At 31.7% G+C, this 19,092-nt stretch overlaps 1 protein-coding gene across 22 annotated transcripts in view; it reads right to left on the reverse strand.

Moving 5' to 3' along the window:
* Positions 1 to 19,092, reverse strand: part of LOC116428533 (uncharacterized) — a 55,750-nt gene that overhangs the window by 28,856 nt on the left and 7,802 nt on the right. For 2 of the 22 annotated variants that reach the window (XM_031980280.2, XM_031980278.2), the window contains exon 2: positions 1,102 to 1,283. In XM_031980280.2, coding sequence (XP_031836140.1) covers positions 1,102 to 1,164 — 63 coding nt within the window. In that variant the 5' untranslated portion in view covers positions 1,165 to 1,283. The other 20 variants (XM_031980259.2, XM_031980262.2, XM_031980273.2 and 17 more) reach the window with 20 other exon arrangements.

Genomic DNA, 19,092 nt, shown 5'->3' on the forward strand with positions numbered 1-19,092 from the left:
ATAGAACAATAATTCCGAAATAAGATTGAGATTGTTTATATTATGATTTTCTTGAGTATTTCTTTTACGTGTATTACCTAGTCGATTGCCGTTTGTTATGGATTTCTTTTGTATCCCAGAATTCATTTAAACATGCAGAAACCGATAATAATATTTAGAAATTAAGAACTTTAAAAATTTCTGGAATTATTCATTGTAGGAATTGTTTATTAATGATTTAAAATACTTGTTATCTAATTTATAAACCTTTTTTGTAGATAAATAATAAACGAATCAACGCTCAGTTTTGATGTCATAAAAATATTCGAACGCTATAAAACATAATGCACTCATTTACTAAACGCCTCTCACGTTAGTTAGATGGACCAACAAACTAAAAGTGTGTAGAGGCAAGGGTGTTATTACCGCACGCCAATAAGGATCATGCGTCAAAAGCCGAGGCGGGCCGAGCATCGTGAGTGGAAGAATCCCCTTGCCCCTCTGTTCTTTTAGTTTGGAGGTCGATAAAGCTAACGAGAGAGGCGTATAGTACAAGGGAGCGGTAGATGTAAGGTTAACCCCTAGGGTTAAGCCCTATGATTTATTTCTTAACTATGCTCGATACAACTACTTATTTCACTGTTAATCATTTATAGAAAGAAAAGTAAAAGTAAAGAAAAGTACAGGTAAAGAAACAATTTCAATATTTATTCTATGTCTGCGTTCACTCCAAAGTTTAATGATTAATAATAGAAAAGTAATATTTAATTTATGCTTAAAACAAATAAATGACACTTAGATTTCTCAAATTCAGCTTAAAATTTTCGTCACGATTCTGACACGATATTGTAGGTCAAGATTTTAACACTAAACCTACCGAGCAGTTAAACTGACTTTTTGAAATTCCTCTATAGCAACTCCAACAGTGCATCCATTAAAACTTGAATTGGTTTGCAATTCAGTTTGCGTATTGCTAAATTAATATATTTAATAATTTCTCAGAGAAACATTTGTTATTTTTTTAATAATTGGCAAATTAAGAAATCAGGAATGGGTCACGTTAACCCGTCTAATAGTTTTTTTAGTGTTAAATAATAATGCATTACAGAAGATTCTTTGTACCTGAGCTTTCTGTGTAATAGCTAGGGCAAACTCTTCATCGGGAGCGAGATCTTCGGGGGTCATATTGCCACCCCCAGGTGCAGTACCGTAACTCGCGGTACCGTTGCTGATCCTGGGTGGACCCCCTGTTGAAACTGGACAGTTACCAATATAGTTCCCTCCACTGGTGCCTTCACGTTTTCCTGAAGAAAGTAAAACGGAGATATTCATATTTTAGTTACACGGTAATGATTGTACAGTACATTTTTATAATGAATTCTGATAATAAATATTAAATTATTATAATAGTATATTGTTGATATAAATGCACATAAAAATGGTGTTAATATGTTATATGAATCGCACAGCAACATAGTTGATAAGATACATTAGAAACAGCTTTTGTTTTATTCATCCATTACCCAGGCGTTGTCGTACAAACATGTTATATAATTACATTTTTTATATCAAATAAATATGTTAATATAAAATACAGAATGTATGTTCAAGTTATTTTTTAATGCTATAAAATCTATATTAGAAATAACTACATATAATGTATTAGTATCATTATTGTTATTATTTATCTTATAAAAGTATATTAGAATATTCGATTGTAACGTAAATAAGGCGAGTTGCAATTATAAATGTGTTCTAGTTTTAAGAATCTAATTAGAATTGATTGAAAACTAATTTTCTGGTGAAGTTAATGCTCTTTGCAACGAAAGTGGAGGATCTGTACAGTTTCATTAATGATAGTGATTGTTTTCGAATACCTCAAGTTACCACTACCAAACAGAAGATCAACAAAACAATTTAGAAAGAACCGATTTTATATTTTTAAAATTATATCACAATATTGGAAAATATCTGTGAATTATTTATCAGTCATGAAAATAATTGCAGTTAATGGCTGTACGTATTACGAAATTAAAGAAATAAATATGTAATCGTTTCAAATTTATTCACAATTGTATATGAAAGAAAATATATTCATAATTAATGATACGATAAAACCGATCAAAGTAATTTAATACATAACAATAGATAAAAATAAATAAATAAAAATAAACCAAATGTCTAAAAGTATTTTCATTCGCGTGAAGATAGCGTAACGTTGACGCCGTAAATAAGAAACATGCTGAACGAAAGGTTCTAAAATACCGGAACGAACGAGTTTTCCTCGGCAATTGTTCCTTTTTCTTACTGTTTTCGTATCAACGATGGTATCGCTTAACCAGTTAACTGCGTTTAGCGATTATATACGTCATTTTAAAACGCAAAATGGCACTAATTACTTCAACGATGAATTATTTATTTTTTCAAATGAACGTGTAATTATTCTTCGTTTGTTTTAGAATATATTATAGGTTCTTCGTTAGAATATATTATAGGTGCATTTACCCCGCCTTTGACGAGTATACATTTTATTGTTTGATTTTATTCTACGCACAATGAGAAATTTTTCAAACTCCACAGTTAACAGGTTAATTTTTACACGACATTTTTCTGTGTTAATTGCTAATAGTATTATCGATATTTCACCAGAAAAATCAAAATGTTATATTTTATACAAAGTGACGACATATATACTATAAAAATACAATTTGCATTACTTGCAAATAGTACTACATTTAACCCTCGATTTACACGGCATTCGAATTGCATGATTTCGGTTTAACGCGGTTGAAGAAGAGCGGAAAAACTGCCATTTACACGGCACTTGCATTTCACCTTAACACGGTCAAGTCAGAGAAATGAAACAAATTACAGTAATTTTTTCTTTGTTTCGTGAATTGCAACCTTGTTGGATTAATGAATTTTTATTTATAAATATGCATATAATTTTTTATTTTACAGACAAATAAATAATACTGTTTCATATGGATTTGTTAAGTTTATTACATGTCTATTTCCTTTCAATATAAATTGTGGACTCGAATTGCACGATTTTAATTTACACGGCATTTTCAGAGAACCAATCCACCGTATAAATCAAGGGTTAGATTTATTAATTTTTTTCCATTCGTTATTTAACATCGTGTCGACTTCTCGGTCATTAGCGACATGCTCGTCTGATTATTATATTTCTTTCCACAGGTCCACTGTTTTAATAAATTCAATCGGCTTGTTTCTGTTGCTCTGTGTTTTAAAGATTTATTGTATTTGATTCGTGGATTTATTTCCATTTCAACACATTCTATTAGTATGTGTTTTATTGTAAATCTTTCGTTACATGTGTCACGGACTGGGTTCTTTTGATATTAGGTGTTTTTATGTCAACATAGTGTGTCTAATTACTACTCTAAATACAATAATTTTGTTTGGACTTATTGTGTCTTAGATGTGAGGTAAAGACACCAGTAATTGACCTGGTATCACTAGAGGACCATTTTACAGGAAAACGTAAAAACCAAGGTCTTTAAAAGTAATCTTTCGATAAAGACGCGATAGATATGTTGCAACATCTACTAATTTCGAGACAACTTCTTCTCATTTGTTTCATAATACTATAAATAGTCAACTGCCGATTAACATATGGTTAATTACAAGTTTTCTCGTTTTCGAGGATAGTCAACTTCTAATGCAAGTATTGCATTTTGAAAAAAACCTATAAAATTTGGATAATATAACTATTTAAAAAATGTTCGCTTCATTAGATAATGTAAGAAGTTCAAGCAGCATTTTCACGCATAGAGTCTCTCTATTTAATAAAAAAGCAAGCGTTTACTATTATTCACGCGGAACATTTTTCTTAACTGGTCAATTAACTATTGGTACTTTTACCTTTTATATTTCATCAGAAAATAACGAACATTTACAATCAAACATATTCTCGAGTGCAAAGGGTTAAAACTGTTAAAGGTATGCATATCTGAAACTAAATTTCCATTCGCGCGGAGATAATGTAACGTTGACGCTGTAAAAAAGAAGCATGGCGGGCGTGAGGTTCTAAAAGACCGGAACAAACGTGTTTCCCGCGGTAACAGTTCGTTTTTCTTAGCGTTTTCATAACAACCATGCTATCGCTTAATCTCCGCGTTCTTCGAAGCATAATGGCCTCTTAACTGGCACGCATATCAATCAGAGTGCAACTAGGGGTGCAAGGACGGGCGTCCTTAACGTCGTACGAACGCAATTAACGATGCCGCAGCGTTCATGCACGATAATTTCGGGCTACGCGACGCGACGCGGCGGTCCTTGCGGAATGTCGCGTTTACTTGATCCATTTGTTAAGTCGTTCGCCTCGATTTATACGCTGTCCTCGTGCACATCGCGTGAATTTCCAGCTGGATTTTCAGATTGAAATCGATCTCGGAAGTTGAGACGTTCGTCGCCGAGACACCGTCAGGAAATTGACGTCCTTCCTTGTCGTTAAACGGTTCGCCAAGGGTAACTAACAGCACCGAACTCGTAGAACAATATTATTGCGGCGTAAGTAGATTACACTGGACTACAAGTTTTAACTTTTTTTTGTTACAGAAGGTTTAATGGATGATCTTCATAGTATTGCTCATGCTGAATTCCCACATGCAATCTGTTTTTTCCATTACTCACAATTTTTAAGAAAATGAATTCTGAAAGAAAGCTCAATTTTTTCAATTCTGAACATTTTCGGTGTCTTAATTATGAAAATTTGTTAAACTATTCTTGCATAGTACTATTCGGTGAACCTTCCTAAATATAATAATGTAGATTTTAATAATATTAGAAACATTTAAATACGTTTAAACAATGCTGAAAGGAAAAGTGGCACCTGAAACATACCGATTTTTGCAGATATTTTTTAATTTATCTTATAAACTATGCGCCGTGGCGGAAGTCTACTTTCAGCATGCGATAGAGTAGACATTTACCTTGCGAAACCCATTGAAAAAAATTCTGTAACACCTTTCATTTTCAATTGAAAGTGGAAAATATTTGCGTGAAACATAATCTACCGATAGTGTTGCTTAATATCAACATAAAGTTAAAGTCCTCGTAATTTGTAAAACCTAATAAATCGTGTTTTTTAACACCAGAACTATCGAGTTTAATATGATTAATATGTAGTCCTTTCAAAATTTGCAACAATATATTTTGTTTCATTTCTTCATATGTTCATTGTAGTATTCAAGTGAACCTATTTATTTTTCAAATCATTCCTAATATACACCTGACCCTCGATTTACGCAAAAATTAATAGAGCCTGTCAGTACAAGAGAAAACAAAATATTGAAGAAAAAAGCTGGTATAAGTTTTAGAAATACATATTTATTTTACATAACTTAACAAAGGAAATAATAATAATGACATTTTAGAAAACAAAAGTGTATTTTATTTGCTGTTACTAAATTCAGATCGCGTAAAAACTACTGCGTACATAGTGTTCCAATTTACCGCGTAAAAAAGAGGCTCGGATGGAAAAAGTTTGCGTAAATCGAGGGTTAGGTGTATAACACTTTTAAAATGTCGATAATTAGAAAACTGAAACCCGCCGTTTCGACGGGCGTGGTAGTTCTAGGTGAAATGAAACCCATCAAATTAAGGTCGAAGTTCTGTTAAAAAATTGCAACATTTCTAATTGATGTAGCGGTCAACATGTTGAAACTGTATAATCATGCGACTCAGGTATGTAAATACTGGGCGCAACAACACCTGGATAGGTTGTGAACCGCGCGAAGGGTGTTCTTAATGCCAAGGTCTTGTCCTCCATTGTTCCTGTCTTCTTCCTTTTAGCAGATTGAGGCGGTGCATGCTTACTAACATTTCAATCGTGATATTAGATCGTAGGGAAATGATCAGATTGTGATTGGTAGTCATTAGATAACATTGCGCGTATTCAGTGTTCATCGCGAACAATGCTTCACGAATAGTATCGTGTTTTTATTATTTATTGATGACATATTAACGGTACGATTTAGATATCAAATGTTAAGTAATTTACACTACAACTACCGTTAAAATGACAGGTTTCAGTTTTCTCATTTAGCAATTATTCATATCTTGAAAATACGAAATATTCGAAATGATTTTCAATATAACTAGGTTCACTTAAATATTGGATGATCCCATAAATAATGCGATTTTTTGTATTTCCTTTATTTTTAAAAATAAAGATAAAGAAGAATGTGTTTCAAATTAAAAGCAGTTTTGTGTTTATCTTTGTTTTTAAAAATAAAAGAAATATAAAAAACCATATTGTTTATGGGATGATCCAATAGTGTAATAAATATATGAGGAATCCGAAAAAAATCCATTGTTTGTTTAATTTTTATAAGGATTACATGTTAATCGTATTAAACGCTCGATAGTTTTAGTGTTAATATCCAAACTTATGGAAGACGAAATTTTGTTACGAAGTATTTTAATGAAGTTCTGAAGTTCGTGGTAGAACAAAAGGAACAGAAAAATCTTAAGCTGTGAGTGATTCTTATGCATAGGTAATATTTAGAGTTGCGTCCAATTGTGTCTCGTCAGCACGTAAAATTACAGGTTGATTTCTCATGGAGTGTAGGATTCATCCGACGATGTACTGCTATCTTTAAATTCAGTGAATAAAATCTTGAACAACATGAGTTGTTTTTTAACAATCAAATGTTAATAATATCCTTCGTTTCATCCTTGGACAAGTGCATACATAAATAATGTAGTAGCGAAAACGTAGTATTACACATCTCAAAAGGGTCCTAAACATGGCGTTATATTTGAAAAATCGTTTGAAATTAGAAAATTAAATTACTTGTGGGGTAAAAATATTGTTCTAGAAGTCTAGCACAGGTAGTTAACACTAAGTTTGCGAAATCCATCACTTTGACGCATATTAAAGTTCATAATTCACATTATTTAGTAATTGTTCAATATTTTTATGTATTATTATTGTGTGCTAATTGTGTATTTTTTTATTTCCAGCGAAAGAAGAGTACTCTCTCATGGATAAATGTTTGCGACTTTTGTATGAGTTAGTTATTAATTAACAAATATCGTATGAGGTAATTATTAATTTTAATTTATAACAAATTCGAGTAACATGTGTTTATATGGGTAGAAATATGGTTTCTGTGTGACATTGCTGTTCATGTACAATTTAGGCATACAGTGTCAGAAGAAAATTTCAATTAATAATTGCTTTACCTTCATCGATGATAACAGCATTAATATCGCGTGGTTAGGACCATTTCCTTCGCATATTACGGATATTTCGGGTGATATCGATCAATTGAAGCACTAAATCATGTGCTTTCTATTTTTAGTATCCGATGGATAATGTAAGAGAAAGTGTTGCATATAATGTGCTCGTATTGTTTCTATAATAAGTATGCAATCAAGTGTTGATGGAATTACAAGAAAATTCATGTATTATATAAATATATAAATAATTATTTTAATGTAGAATTGCATTTCATTCTCATAAATAAGAACTAAATTATTTTCATTTAAATCAATGCGGATAATAAATAGTGTGGAAATGAGATGCAATAATATATCATTCTAGAATGTCTATAATTAAAATAATATTCTGAATTACATGTCTAACCTACTTTAGATTTTATGATTCAATTTTTACATACGAAAATTGGTCTAGATGTAATATAGAACATAAAATTACTTAAAATTTGCGTGTTTATACATATTCATGAGAGTTGTTGTAGGTTTTGTTAACGAACCGTTAAAAAATATCTTCGTATGAAAATCTAATAATTGAACAAAATTTGAATTTTACTGATCAACTGTTGTTCTGAATTCTTTTACTGATAATCTTTACGGATAGCTTGAATTCCTACAAGTTGTATGATCAACTTTAACGGTTCGATAGTGGTGCTAGTTAACATTCTTTTTCTTTTGGCATGGTTAATTACATACGGACTACATATCTGACGACCTAGATACATTCTTTTACGTTTCATTTTCGTCGGATACACATATTTGGCTTGACGCATACGCGTTTCTTTGCATGTTTCAATAGAACGTTTAATTATACACTAATCGATTTTATGCACTACTAAAAAAATAATCAGCAATCTATTGGGTTGCTGCAAAAGTTTGAACGTGTTTTTATGAGAAATAAAAAAAAGAGTTCTTAACTGTTTGCTGTCTAATGCAAAATTAAATATAAACGAACAAAGAAGTATCTTTTATGTATGTTATAATAGTTTGAAAATAAATATTATTTGTTTCGAAGAAAAAAATTGTTGTTAAACACGTACACGAAACATAAAAATTTTTGTGTCAACCCAGAAAATAGCAAAAGTACACCTTGAAACGAATGTATAGAAAATGGGATTTCACATAATTCGATAAATTAATTGAAACAAATTAAAACAATGTATGTATATTATAATTCAATCAGAAGTACAATATAGTCATATAGAAATAATTTATTTGACTCCTGATTTTCCTGATTTCTTGACCTTTTATTTCTCATTATCTCACATATGAAACACAAATACAGTATTTGATTTATTAATTAAAACACTATCCTTTTAAACAATTAAAAGATCAAAATAAACTATTTTGACACAGCTGTATGTTCCATTGCAAAATTAATTACAGAAGAAAAGCTACTTATACTCATTGTTTAAAAATTAAAAAATCCATTATTATTTAAACTCTGAAATACAACATCTATTTATTTTTATTATAAATCCCAGTTAATCACGCAGCACAGTTATATTTGAGGACTAAAACAAACCGATTTTTAAAAACAAACCAAAAGGAAAGTATCGTCACATTAATATCAACAAAATGCCAGAACAATTTACCGAATGTTTTACAAACAAAACAAATTGTAAATTGTTTGTGAAATAACGGGAAAAAAACAAACGGAAATTAACCAATTAACTGCGTTTGACGAGTATCACGTCATCTTAAAACTTGGAAGGATACTACATAATTCTTTCAACGCTGAATTCTTTATTTCTTCCAACAAACATGTAATTCTTCTTTGCTGTGCTTTGGTTTTTCATTTAAATATACCCTAAGTGCATTCGTCCTGCGTTTGACGAGTACACATTTCATTTTTTGGTTTTATTGTACGCAAAACGAGAGATTTTTCAAACTAAATTCCACAGTTAACAGGTTAAAAGTAAACCGACAAACAACCAAAGAATCAAACACCTTGTAAACGACTTTAAATATTCATAACGCTACAAGATCGTATAGCATCTTCGATCCAGATGTTTTCACCGCGAAAACGAACAAGAACATCCGATACCATCGCCGCAAACATAACCAACAAAATTCACGTTAGAAGAATCCTGTTTGGAACTTATGAATTTCCTCAAGGAGAACGGGGACGTATCCGCGTCCGAGATCGACGAAGGGAAAATCTAAAAAGTGGCGTTAATAGTCTCGCCGGTGCTGTATAATCGTCCAATCTATAAATCAAAGAACAAGAGGGAGAAAGGCGTGCGTTATAAATCAACGGGAAACTGTTTCAACGCCGCAGGATCTACCGCAAAATGGTAACCTGTGTTGGATCCCTCGATTGTGAGGAAATTGTTATTAATTACACCGTATGACCGATGGAAAAGAAAGACGACAGAGTCTCGTGCGGAATACAGGTTGTAAACTTTGGAATTTTTTGTGTTGAATATGATAGAGTAGACCGAGGCGAACCGGATCGTTTCTCGATTGACATCGAAGAACTGAAAGTAGTTGAACATTAACGACGAAACGTGGAAAAGAATTTTTTTATCTAGAAAGTAAGAAACAAAAAGTTAGAAATATAATTTGCGATACGACAAATGTGAACTGGATTCTTATTTCAATTCGACTCATCGTGTGATCCGATTCGCTTCGATTTGCCCTACATCCATAACGAATTGGAATGAATTCCAGAACGGAACAAGTCCACTTTTCAATGTTATCTATATGAGTGATTGATGTGACTGTTTACAGTTTACTTAGACTTACTGAATAATATTAAACATGTAACGAAGATATATGCTTAGCAAATACTTGCAGTAAAATTCAATGAAATAGATACTGAATGAATGAACGAAAATGAAAAGAAAGATTGATTTCCTTGAAATGTTAATAGTTTGACTTGTGTTGTTAGTAGTGCACATTACAATGTCTATTAATTTATCTTCACTAATGCAAAACATCATAACAAAAAATTCCAATCTTTAAAAATATGACAAAGTAGACGCTTAGTGAAAAGTTCTAAACAGCAACTAAACAAGAAAGATCCATTGTCCATTATTCAATAGACAATGAATATGTTAAGAATATTGAACAATAAATACAGGTAACCCCCGCATAACACGGTTTCAGTCTAATACGGCTTAAAAATTAGAGAAATCCCCGTACAACACAGAACGAAATAAGAGCTTTTAAATGCACAAAATATCTCATTGGAAATTTTTCATTTGAGCGTGTATGTCGTACCAGATTTGTTTGCAGAGGTTTGAAATTTATTAGAACTTGAAATGCTATTTTGTTCGTGGAGTATTCAGTACATTTTGAAATTTTGTGTTTCGTTTACACTACATTATACATACATTAAAACTTTTTGGATGCGTATTATTAAACTCCTTTTAGAAATGGTAATTATGTTTTCCTAATTTTTGGAACCTAACACCCAGTTTTGCACTAGTTCTTCGTTTCGTATAACACGGATTCGCATAACACGGCATTTTTTAGGAACGTAACAACCGTATTATACAGGAATTACCTGTACTACGAACAGTATAACGTTCAATAGTTTCCTCTCCATAGCGGAAAACAAGAAATTCCAACCTCTAAAAGCAAGATACTAAAATCTAGTAGACATATCTAGATGAGAACTGTGAAAAGTTCCAACCACGCAAAGAACAGAATCTCCCTCGTCATTGTCTGAACCGTTTTAACGACAGAAATCTACCGTGAAATGATCCTCTCACTGGATCCCTCGATCGTGAGAAAATCGTTATTAATTGCCCCGTATCGCCAGCGGAAAAGAAAGACGACAGAGTCGCGTCTCGTGCGCCGCGCCGGCGAAATAGCCCAAGAGACACAGGCCGCGGCGGACTTCGTAATTTCTACGGCTGTAATTACGGTGGCATTGTTCTAAATGAGCGTTCCCGGTACCTCGGCCGGTAGCGTACCTTTTTTCAAGGATGTTCCTCGCTTCAGGTGCCTCGCCATGAAACTGGAAAGTAGCTGCATACTTTTCTTCCGAACGATTTCTTGCCCGCCGCTCCCCCCCGACCTCGTGGTCACTTTTAACCACCGATAAAATTATCGATCAACGACTCCGTGGAACGAACCCCGCGCCCCGGTCACACCGACACTTTCCTCGATCCCACGGGATACGATCCAGCGATCCACGACGACGAACGTGACGATCCTTCTTCACCGGTGGCTTTACTGTTTTTAACGAATCGCGGCATTTCCTCTGCCGAGGATTGATGACGGGAGTTGACTATTGGGAGCTGTTGTGACGGAAAATTAACCCTTTGCCTCATGATTCATTTCTATGATTTATTTCTGTGATTTATTTCTATGATTTATTGTTATGGTTTATTTCTGTGATTTATTTCCATGATTGGCCCCCTGCTACTTTGTCATTAACATTGTCGCTACAATGGACGACATATCTCGGTTTCACGGTGTGAAAGAAACGATGCTATGGACGAAATATCTCGTCACCATGATGTCGAAGACACAATGCTATGGGCGATATCTCGTGTACCTTTATTATTGATATGAAATGTTTTATTTGAAAATCTGACACAAGTAATCGATTTTTAAGATATGTCATCGTTAGTGGAAGGTGCTTAAAAATGATAAATATAAAATACTCCATATTTTATAAAATTAGAGTTTTTATTTTTACATAATTAGCGTTTGATGGGTGACAAGAACTGTAAACAGTATAGGAGAATCGCAAAATATTTCCACCGCGTCAAATATTGCAAGAGGGATAATTGTAATTGATGTAGAAGACTAGTATACAAAAATACAACCCAGAGAAAAAAATCTCATTTAACAATAGAATATGTAGTTTGCAGAAACAATAACCGACGGAAGGGAACTAGATATTTTTGTAAAAATTCTTCCGTCGCATTATGTATTTCAACATCCTTTCAAATTCCATACAAAATAAACCATAAAGACTTTTCTTGTGTAAAATATGGAGTATTTTGTATTCATCATCTTTAAGTACCTTCCACCAACGATGACATATATTAAAAACCGATTATTTGTGTCAGATTTTCAAATAAAACACTTCATATCAACAATAAAGCACGAAATGTCTCGTTCATCGTTTTTCGACATCGTGGAACCGAGATTTTTTGTCGGTGGTAGCAAAAGAGTTCATTAGAATAACCGAGCGTTTAACTCTCCAACCGCGGACGAGTTTTTGATTTTTCATTAAATTTATTTTATTTTTTATTTTGCTTTGATTTTTCATTAAAATATACCCTAGATGAATTCGTACTGTGTTTGACGAGTACACACTTCATTTTTTGATTTTATTGCATGCAAAACGAGAAATTTTTCAAATTAGATCACAGTTAACAGGTTAAAGTAGAGTAGTAGATTCATATTGCCGGCCACGTCGGTGGAAAACCGTATCGCCATTGGAGGGTTATTTGTTATGTTCTGAAGCAAAACTGGATATTATAGAACAATATAGATGAATCGGAAAATTTTTTTTATTTTTTGGTGAATTATTAATGACAAAGTTATTCTAATTAGTTATGAAGGAAATCATAGGACAGGTGGTTAACGCTTTGCATTCGGGAGGCAACTTTGAATCTACATTTGTTCTAATACAGTAAAATTGTAGAATAAATATTCAATATTAAATTATGTGTAACGTATAGTAGAACCTTGGTTATCCAATTTGATTGGTTGACTAAGAGTCCAGATGAATGGAAACTCGAGAAGAAATTTGTTATATTTGTAAAATTCAATCGTATAAATTCTGTGGTGTGATCTAAAAATTCGAATGATTAATTCGAAAAATTGAATTCGAGTTTCAATTAAATAAAGTCTTTGGACAATATAGGTCACAGAAAATAACGTCTTGTTTAATCTCTTAGCTTATTATTTACTTTCAATACTAAACTCGTCTAACATTTTACTACCGACAATTTGGAAGGAACGCAAACTAATTTTCCAATCTATTGTAAATGCAAATTTACTTTGAAGATAATAAATTGCTGATAACAAAATAGTTTTTTTGCTTTGATCTGTAGACAATGAGCAACATTGATTTTTCTTAAATTCAGAAATCTTCATAACGAGTCTCATTCTTCATTGTATGACAAAGGGTTAATCGAGGTCCCACTATATCAACCCATAAAACATTGAAATAAAATAATTTTGTTCCTTAACTTCTGCAAGACTTTTTTTAAGTTGATTGCTAAAAATATCATCGATATTTTATTAGAGCACACTGCATATTTTTAATGAATAATATTGTCAAGTGCAAAGGGTTAAGTGATTTAATAATTATGTAGTTTATAATGGTTTTGAAATGGGTATGGGAATTTAAAATGTTAAATGGTGTTTGATTGTTAGGCTAGATTTTCTGGAGAATGGGCTACAATTCGCGTCACAACGTTTTGTCTAGTATCCTTTTGAATTTGGTATCTGTGTAATTATATACGTAACGAGTCACTGTTAGTCAGCGATGTTTAAAGTGATGTATTCTTTTGCGGTTGATTGTAATAGTTAAGTAATAATTAATGATTGATAATGAATTAATAAATAGATAATTAAATTAATTTATAAGTCATTGATTGTAATAGTTAATACTTCTGAATCATAGTTAGTTAATGTTCCATTTGTATTGTAGAGTGTAATGCGAAGTATTTGTAGCTTGTCTAACTTTACTGTACAGACTCTTATGCTTTCTCAGTGTTTGATTAAATGGTACTTCGTATTGAGAATTATATAATTGTTCATTTAAATGTATCCTATTCTAGATCTTGTAACAGCATTGACTACAATAATCACAGAGCTTCGTCCTTCACATCGCAATACAGTTGTGTATCTTCTTCACACATCTATATGATCATACGAAGTAAAGACGAATCACTGTTATGGAATAATGTTTTCTTTCGTCATTGCTGTGATTTATAGTAATTAATACTTCTTTTCGTATTGTATAATTTAATGTAAAGCTTGTAAAAATATTTCTAACTCCATTATACAGTTCTCATTTGTTTTCGTATTCGATCAAGTTACAGTTTCTACTTAGAATGCGAATGAAAAATAATTTTATTCCTGGAAAATTACTGAGATGAACATTTTATTTCAAATTGATTGTTAATATGTATTAAGACTACATTACCAAATAGTGTGAAAGTGTAATATGTTAACTACGGAATAGCTTTTAATCATCGAAGATCTTGAATTCTCAGTTCCTGCTTTCATTTTAGTTTCTGACGACTGATATACTCGGGAAACGAATTTCTGAAAAACGTTGAAATTCAACCGAAAATTTATCGGCCGTTACGGTGAAGATACTGGAAACGAATGGCACTGAAGTTTCAAGTAAACAGTAACTCGTGTATCCAATCTGACCAAGCAAACAAACATTGACACGGTTTAATTCAAAGTCCAAAAGCAAGTTTAAATGCCATGGTGCAAAAATGAACATTTTTACGTCACATTACTCCAAAAATCAAAAAAGAGATCTTCAAAAATACACTTCGAAAATTGAGTATCTTTTACAAACTCTTAGTACACGGAAAATCAATTCTCTCAATCACAAAAACATGATTTATTTAACAAACAAACAATAAATAAAGAAAGTCATTCAGTTTAGTTGAATTCAAAATTTATAAACAGATCATCTTAGAATTAAAATGTGCAAATGTACAATTAAATACACTTCAAAAATCGAGTATCTTACAAACTCCTAATACATTAAAAATCAATTCTCTGTAATAAAACCAAAAACTGAGAATTGGTACCCTTACACCAAAACATTATTTATTCAACAATCTATAAATGCATACACTCAGTAAAAAGGTTATTTAATATAATTGAATTCAAAGTTTAAACTAATAACGAAATATATGAAGAGATTATCTTAAGATTAAAATATCTGTGCAGATGGACAATTATGTGGACAATGATATCGTGGTGTCACTAAAGGTGCATTTTCATTAAACCAATTAACGTTTTTAGCACAGAGATCCTTTTCCATGTTTCACGGTAGAGAGACCGATTAAACCGACTGAACCGTAACAATAGCGGTACGTTTTCATATTTTCGATCGTCGGCAGAGGAATAGTACGGACGTTTCTCTGCCGGCGCACAGACTCGTACTGATCGCGTACAAATTGTTCCTTGTACCACGAATGGCACCTACCATCTGCACTTCTTGGAAGCTACCGGTTACACTCGGCGCTTGCGCCCGGAATGCCACGGGAGCACAGGTATACAGGTACAGCAAACTTTGCGATTGATTAGAAATATGTTTTGCGGCACGAAATTTGCGGTTCATCCGTTCGCGATGCGATCAGGACTACGTTATACGAATCAATGTTGGCCATTATTCGAATGAAACGTTATTTCAATGACTACAACGAATAAATAGTTCATCGTTATTGAGTTATTTGATGTTCAAGTTGTTCCTTATTCGTTACTTACTATTCTTTTGAAATTTCAACAAATTTACAAGGAATATATTTGCAATCGAACCAATTATTTAATATCGTTTATTCAGTTGTTTATTGCTCAAGTTGTTCGTTATTCGTGTGGGAAAACTTTGTTCGTTGTTTACTATTCTTTTAAAATTTCAACGAACTTACATTGAGTATATTTTCCCGAATCAGCTATCTTATTTCTTTCATTTATTTTATTTATTGGGTTACTTGTTATTCATATTGTTTGTTATTCCTGTGGGGAATCTTTATTCGTTGTTTAGTATTCTTTTACAATTTTAACAAATTTACTATAAGTAACTCTGCAATGGAACTATATAGTTTATTTCTTCAGTTGATAGCAAGGCAGTGTCATTTAACACTAGGTTTACGGGCATTTATTGTACAGTTTATTCTATTGTTGCTGGAGAAGTTGATATTCGTTCATTTAGATTTTGGAAATTGTAGATATAGAAATAGACAATCAAGATTCATATTCGTGTAATTGGATCAACGAAAACCGATTAAAACATTTACCAAATAATGTTTATAAAATTCAATCTGCGTCAAATTGACGCGTTCCGTAAACCTACTGTTAAGTTTTTGATGTTATTATATGCAGCGTTGGGCAAATGTTATTCAAAATACTGAATAAATTCAATTTATTTATTATCTGTGAGTGAAGAATATATTAATTTTGTTATTCTTTATTCATTATTTTAAGTAACTTCTGCTCAACACTAACGAAAATTAGTCTCGTGCTGTTCGGTTCTAAAACGATATTTTGCGAAAACATTTATTTTTCCATTTTTTCTTAAATCTGCGTTTGGTATTTATAATTTGCTGAAGAGTTTGATAAATGATATAATGTACGTAAGGAAGATGATAAATAGAGATGTTTTCCTTTCTAATCGTCTTGGGAGTGGCTTCAAGTGAGACAATATTGTTGCATAAGTATTATGGCATCCTTTTGTACTCTGTATTGTTTAGTGAAGCTCGTTATTTTTCGAAGATGCATGAATGAACATTTTTCTCGGTATTTGCTTTTCACTACTTGTCACACAAGTGTGTTAAAAAAAGATAATTTTCATTTTAAAAAATAAAAGAAATTTTATTTTCTTGGAAAACTTAAAGAAATTAATTCCTTTCTCAGAAAATTCAAAGAAAAAAATTTTCTTTCCTAGAAAACTTGAAGAAATAAATTTAAACAAATAAATTGTCTTTGATCGAAAATTTTAGAAAACCAATTTTCTTTGCCAGAGAACTCAAAGAAATATATTGTCTTCAGCAAAGAACTTAAAGAAATAAATTGCTCTTAGCAAACAATTTAAAGAAACAAATTTTATTTACTAGAAATCTTAAAGAAAGAAATTTTATAACAGAAAACTTAAAGAAATGAATTGGGTTTGGTAAAACAACTCAAAGAAACAAATTTTCTTCGGCAGAAAACTTGAAGAAATAAATTCTCCTTCGCAGAGAAAAGCCAATAAATATATTAGAGCGTATACAAAGTGAAAATTCGGGTTATTGTCGTATCCTTTGCACACATTAAAATTCTTCGGTGCTGCGCGTTCAATGTAACACATGTTGACATACGTGACATGAAAACAAAATCCTCTGTATATATGTATGTACATACATGATATCATGTTCAGAGCCATCTCTTATAAAGAATGGTGCTGTTAGATCGATATCATGTGCAGTGCAAAGGTGTTTGCAACAGCACATAATTGAGGTTCACGGACCACCGACGTTAATGTTCAGAGAGAGTAACCGATGCACCGTTGTTTAACGGCACCGTGCATGTAATGTTGTCAATCAAAACTTCTAGTGTACGTACGATCATCTCCATACTACACACCTACTATATAATTTACATATAATATTACAACAGTTTTAATATAAAATTGCCTGGCTATTCATTTCAAAGTGAACTACACTGACGTTCGAGTAATGATTACACTGTATCTCGTTATTTACAGAATGACCATTTTCATTACGTCACAGTGTATCTTAGTGTATTAATTAAGAAAATCAATTAAGATTTGATTAAAAGAGTAAGTGAGGAAGTGTCGTTTTTTAAGGTACTAGTATAATAGGTATTATATAGGAGAATTTTACATTTTCGAATTTTAACAATGATTATTTCTCGTCATTTTTTATTTTTATTAAACAATAACTCGTTGAAATTCTTTCTTTGTTTAATTAATTTACGAACAAATTGACATTTGAGAAAAAAGGAACCAAGGGTTTGAAATTAAATGAATTATAATTATGATGCTGAGCTATATTTTTATAATTTTTCTATGTTCTTTCCAAAAATGGTCGTTGTATATTTTTATTACTTAGAATTTATTGAATCGCACTGTGCAACTTTTCGTTCCCGATCCAAACCAAAATTTATTTTCTTAACATATACAATTCTTTCTCTCGTTAATATAATCTTCCACAGTAACAAAACAAATTCAACTTTTCACCAAATAACACATAACATACAACAGTTTATCTTTCATAAAATCAAACAATGAATATTTACATTATTTAGAAGCAAATAGCATTCATTAATTTCTCAAAAGAATCGAAAAGCAGATAAAAAATATAATTGATGATTAACGATAATAGTCAGTTAGAAATGAGAAAACTCTAATCACCCGCGCTAGCCAAAATATAATTATATAATTATACGCTAAGAGTGACTCTTAAAATGTGATTTTTCGTTCAATTACAAGGTAAATACGTCCTACTTCCTGCAATTATTAATTAAAACTCGCGATGAATGCCTCAATTTTAATGGCAGCAGCATGCAGCATCAGTAACAATTAAGCCACTCATTGGACAAATCGATGAGCTCCAGAAAACAAAAAGTAGAAAAAAGTGATACAATAGTTTTATATTAATTTTGAAAATTTCCTTTTAGATGCAAAGTCAAATAATCATTATAGCGTAATTAATTATATATAATAGTATATGTATTTATGTATAGGTAAAACTTCTATACCAAAGAACATATAAAGTGCATACAACAGTAAATCTTTAAAGTCATTTTTATTATTATTGCAATTTTCACGAAAAACTTTTTATTATTTCGTGGTACCACAAACCCGATTATAATGAAATTTACTTTAAATATAAAAAGTTAAGAACCAACAAAGTGTTTCAACACTAGAACTACTAGGTGAGTCAAAATGACCAATTCCTAATTTCTTCTTTTAGCATTACTGCAAGGATATAGGTACTTCTGTAAGAAATGATTAAAGAAGCTGATTCAGCAATACTTAAACTGAAATATCAACTAATTGAAATTTTAACACATTGCGTTCCGGCTAATTTCCAGTAAACTGAACTGTACAAATGGCGATTTTCAGTGAAATCAATTTACATCGCTATACACAGAACAACTCAAATATCATATTATTATGTAATATATTTTATATAAATAATC

This window comes from Nomia melanderi, chromosome 1 (assembly GCF_051020985.1).
Source record: "Nomia melanderi isolate GNS246 chromosome 1, iyNomMela1, whole genome shotgun sequence".
NCBI lineage: Eukaryota > Metazoa > Arthropoda > Insecta > Hymenoptera > Halictidae > Nomia > Nomia melanderi.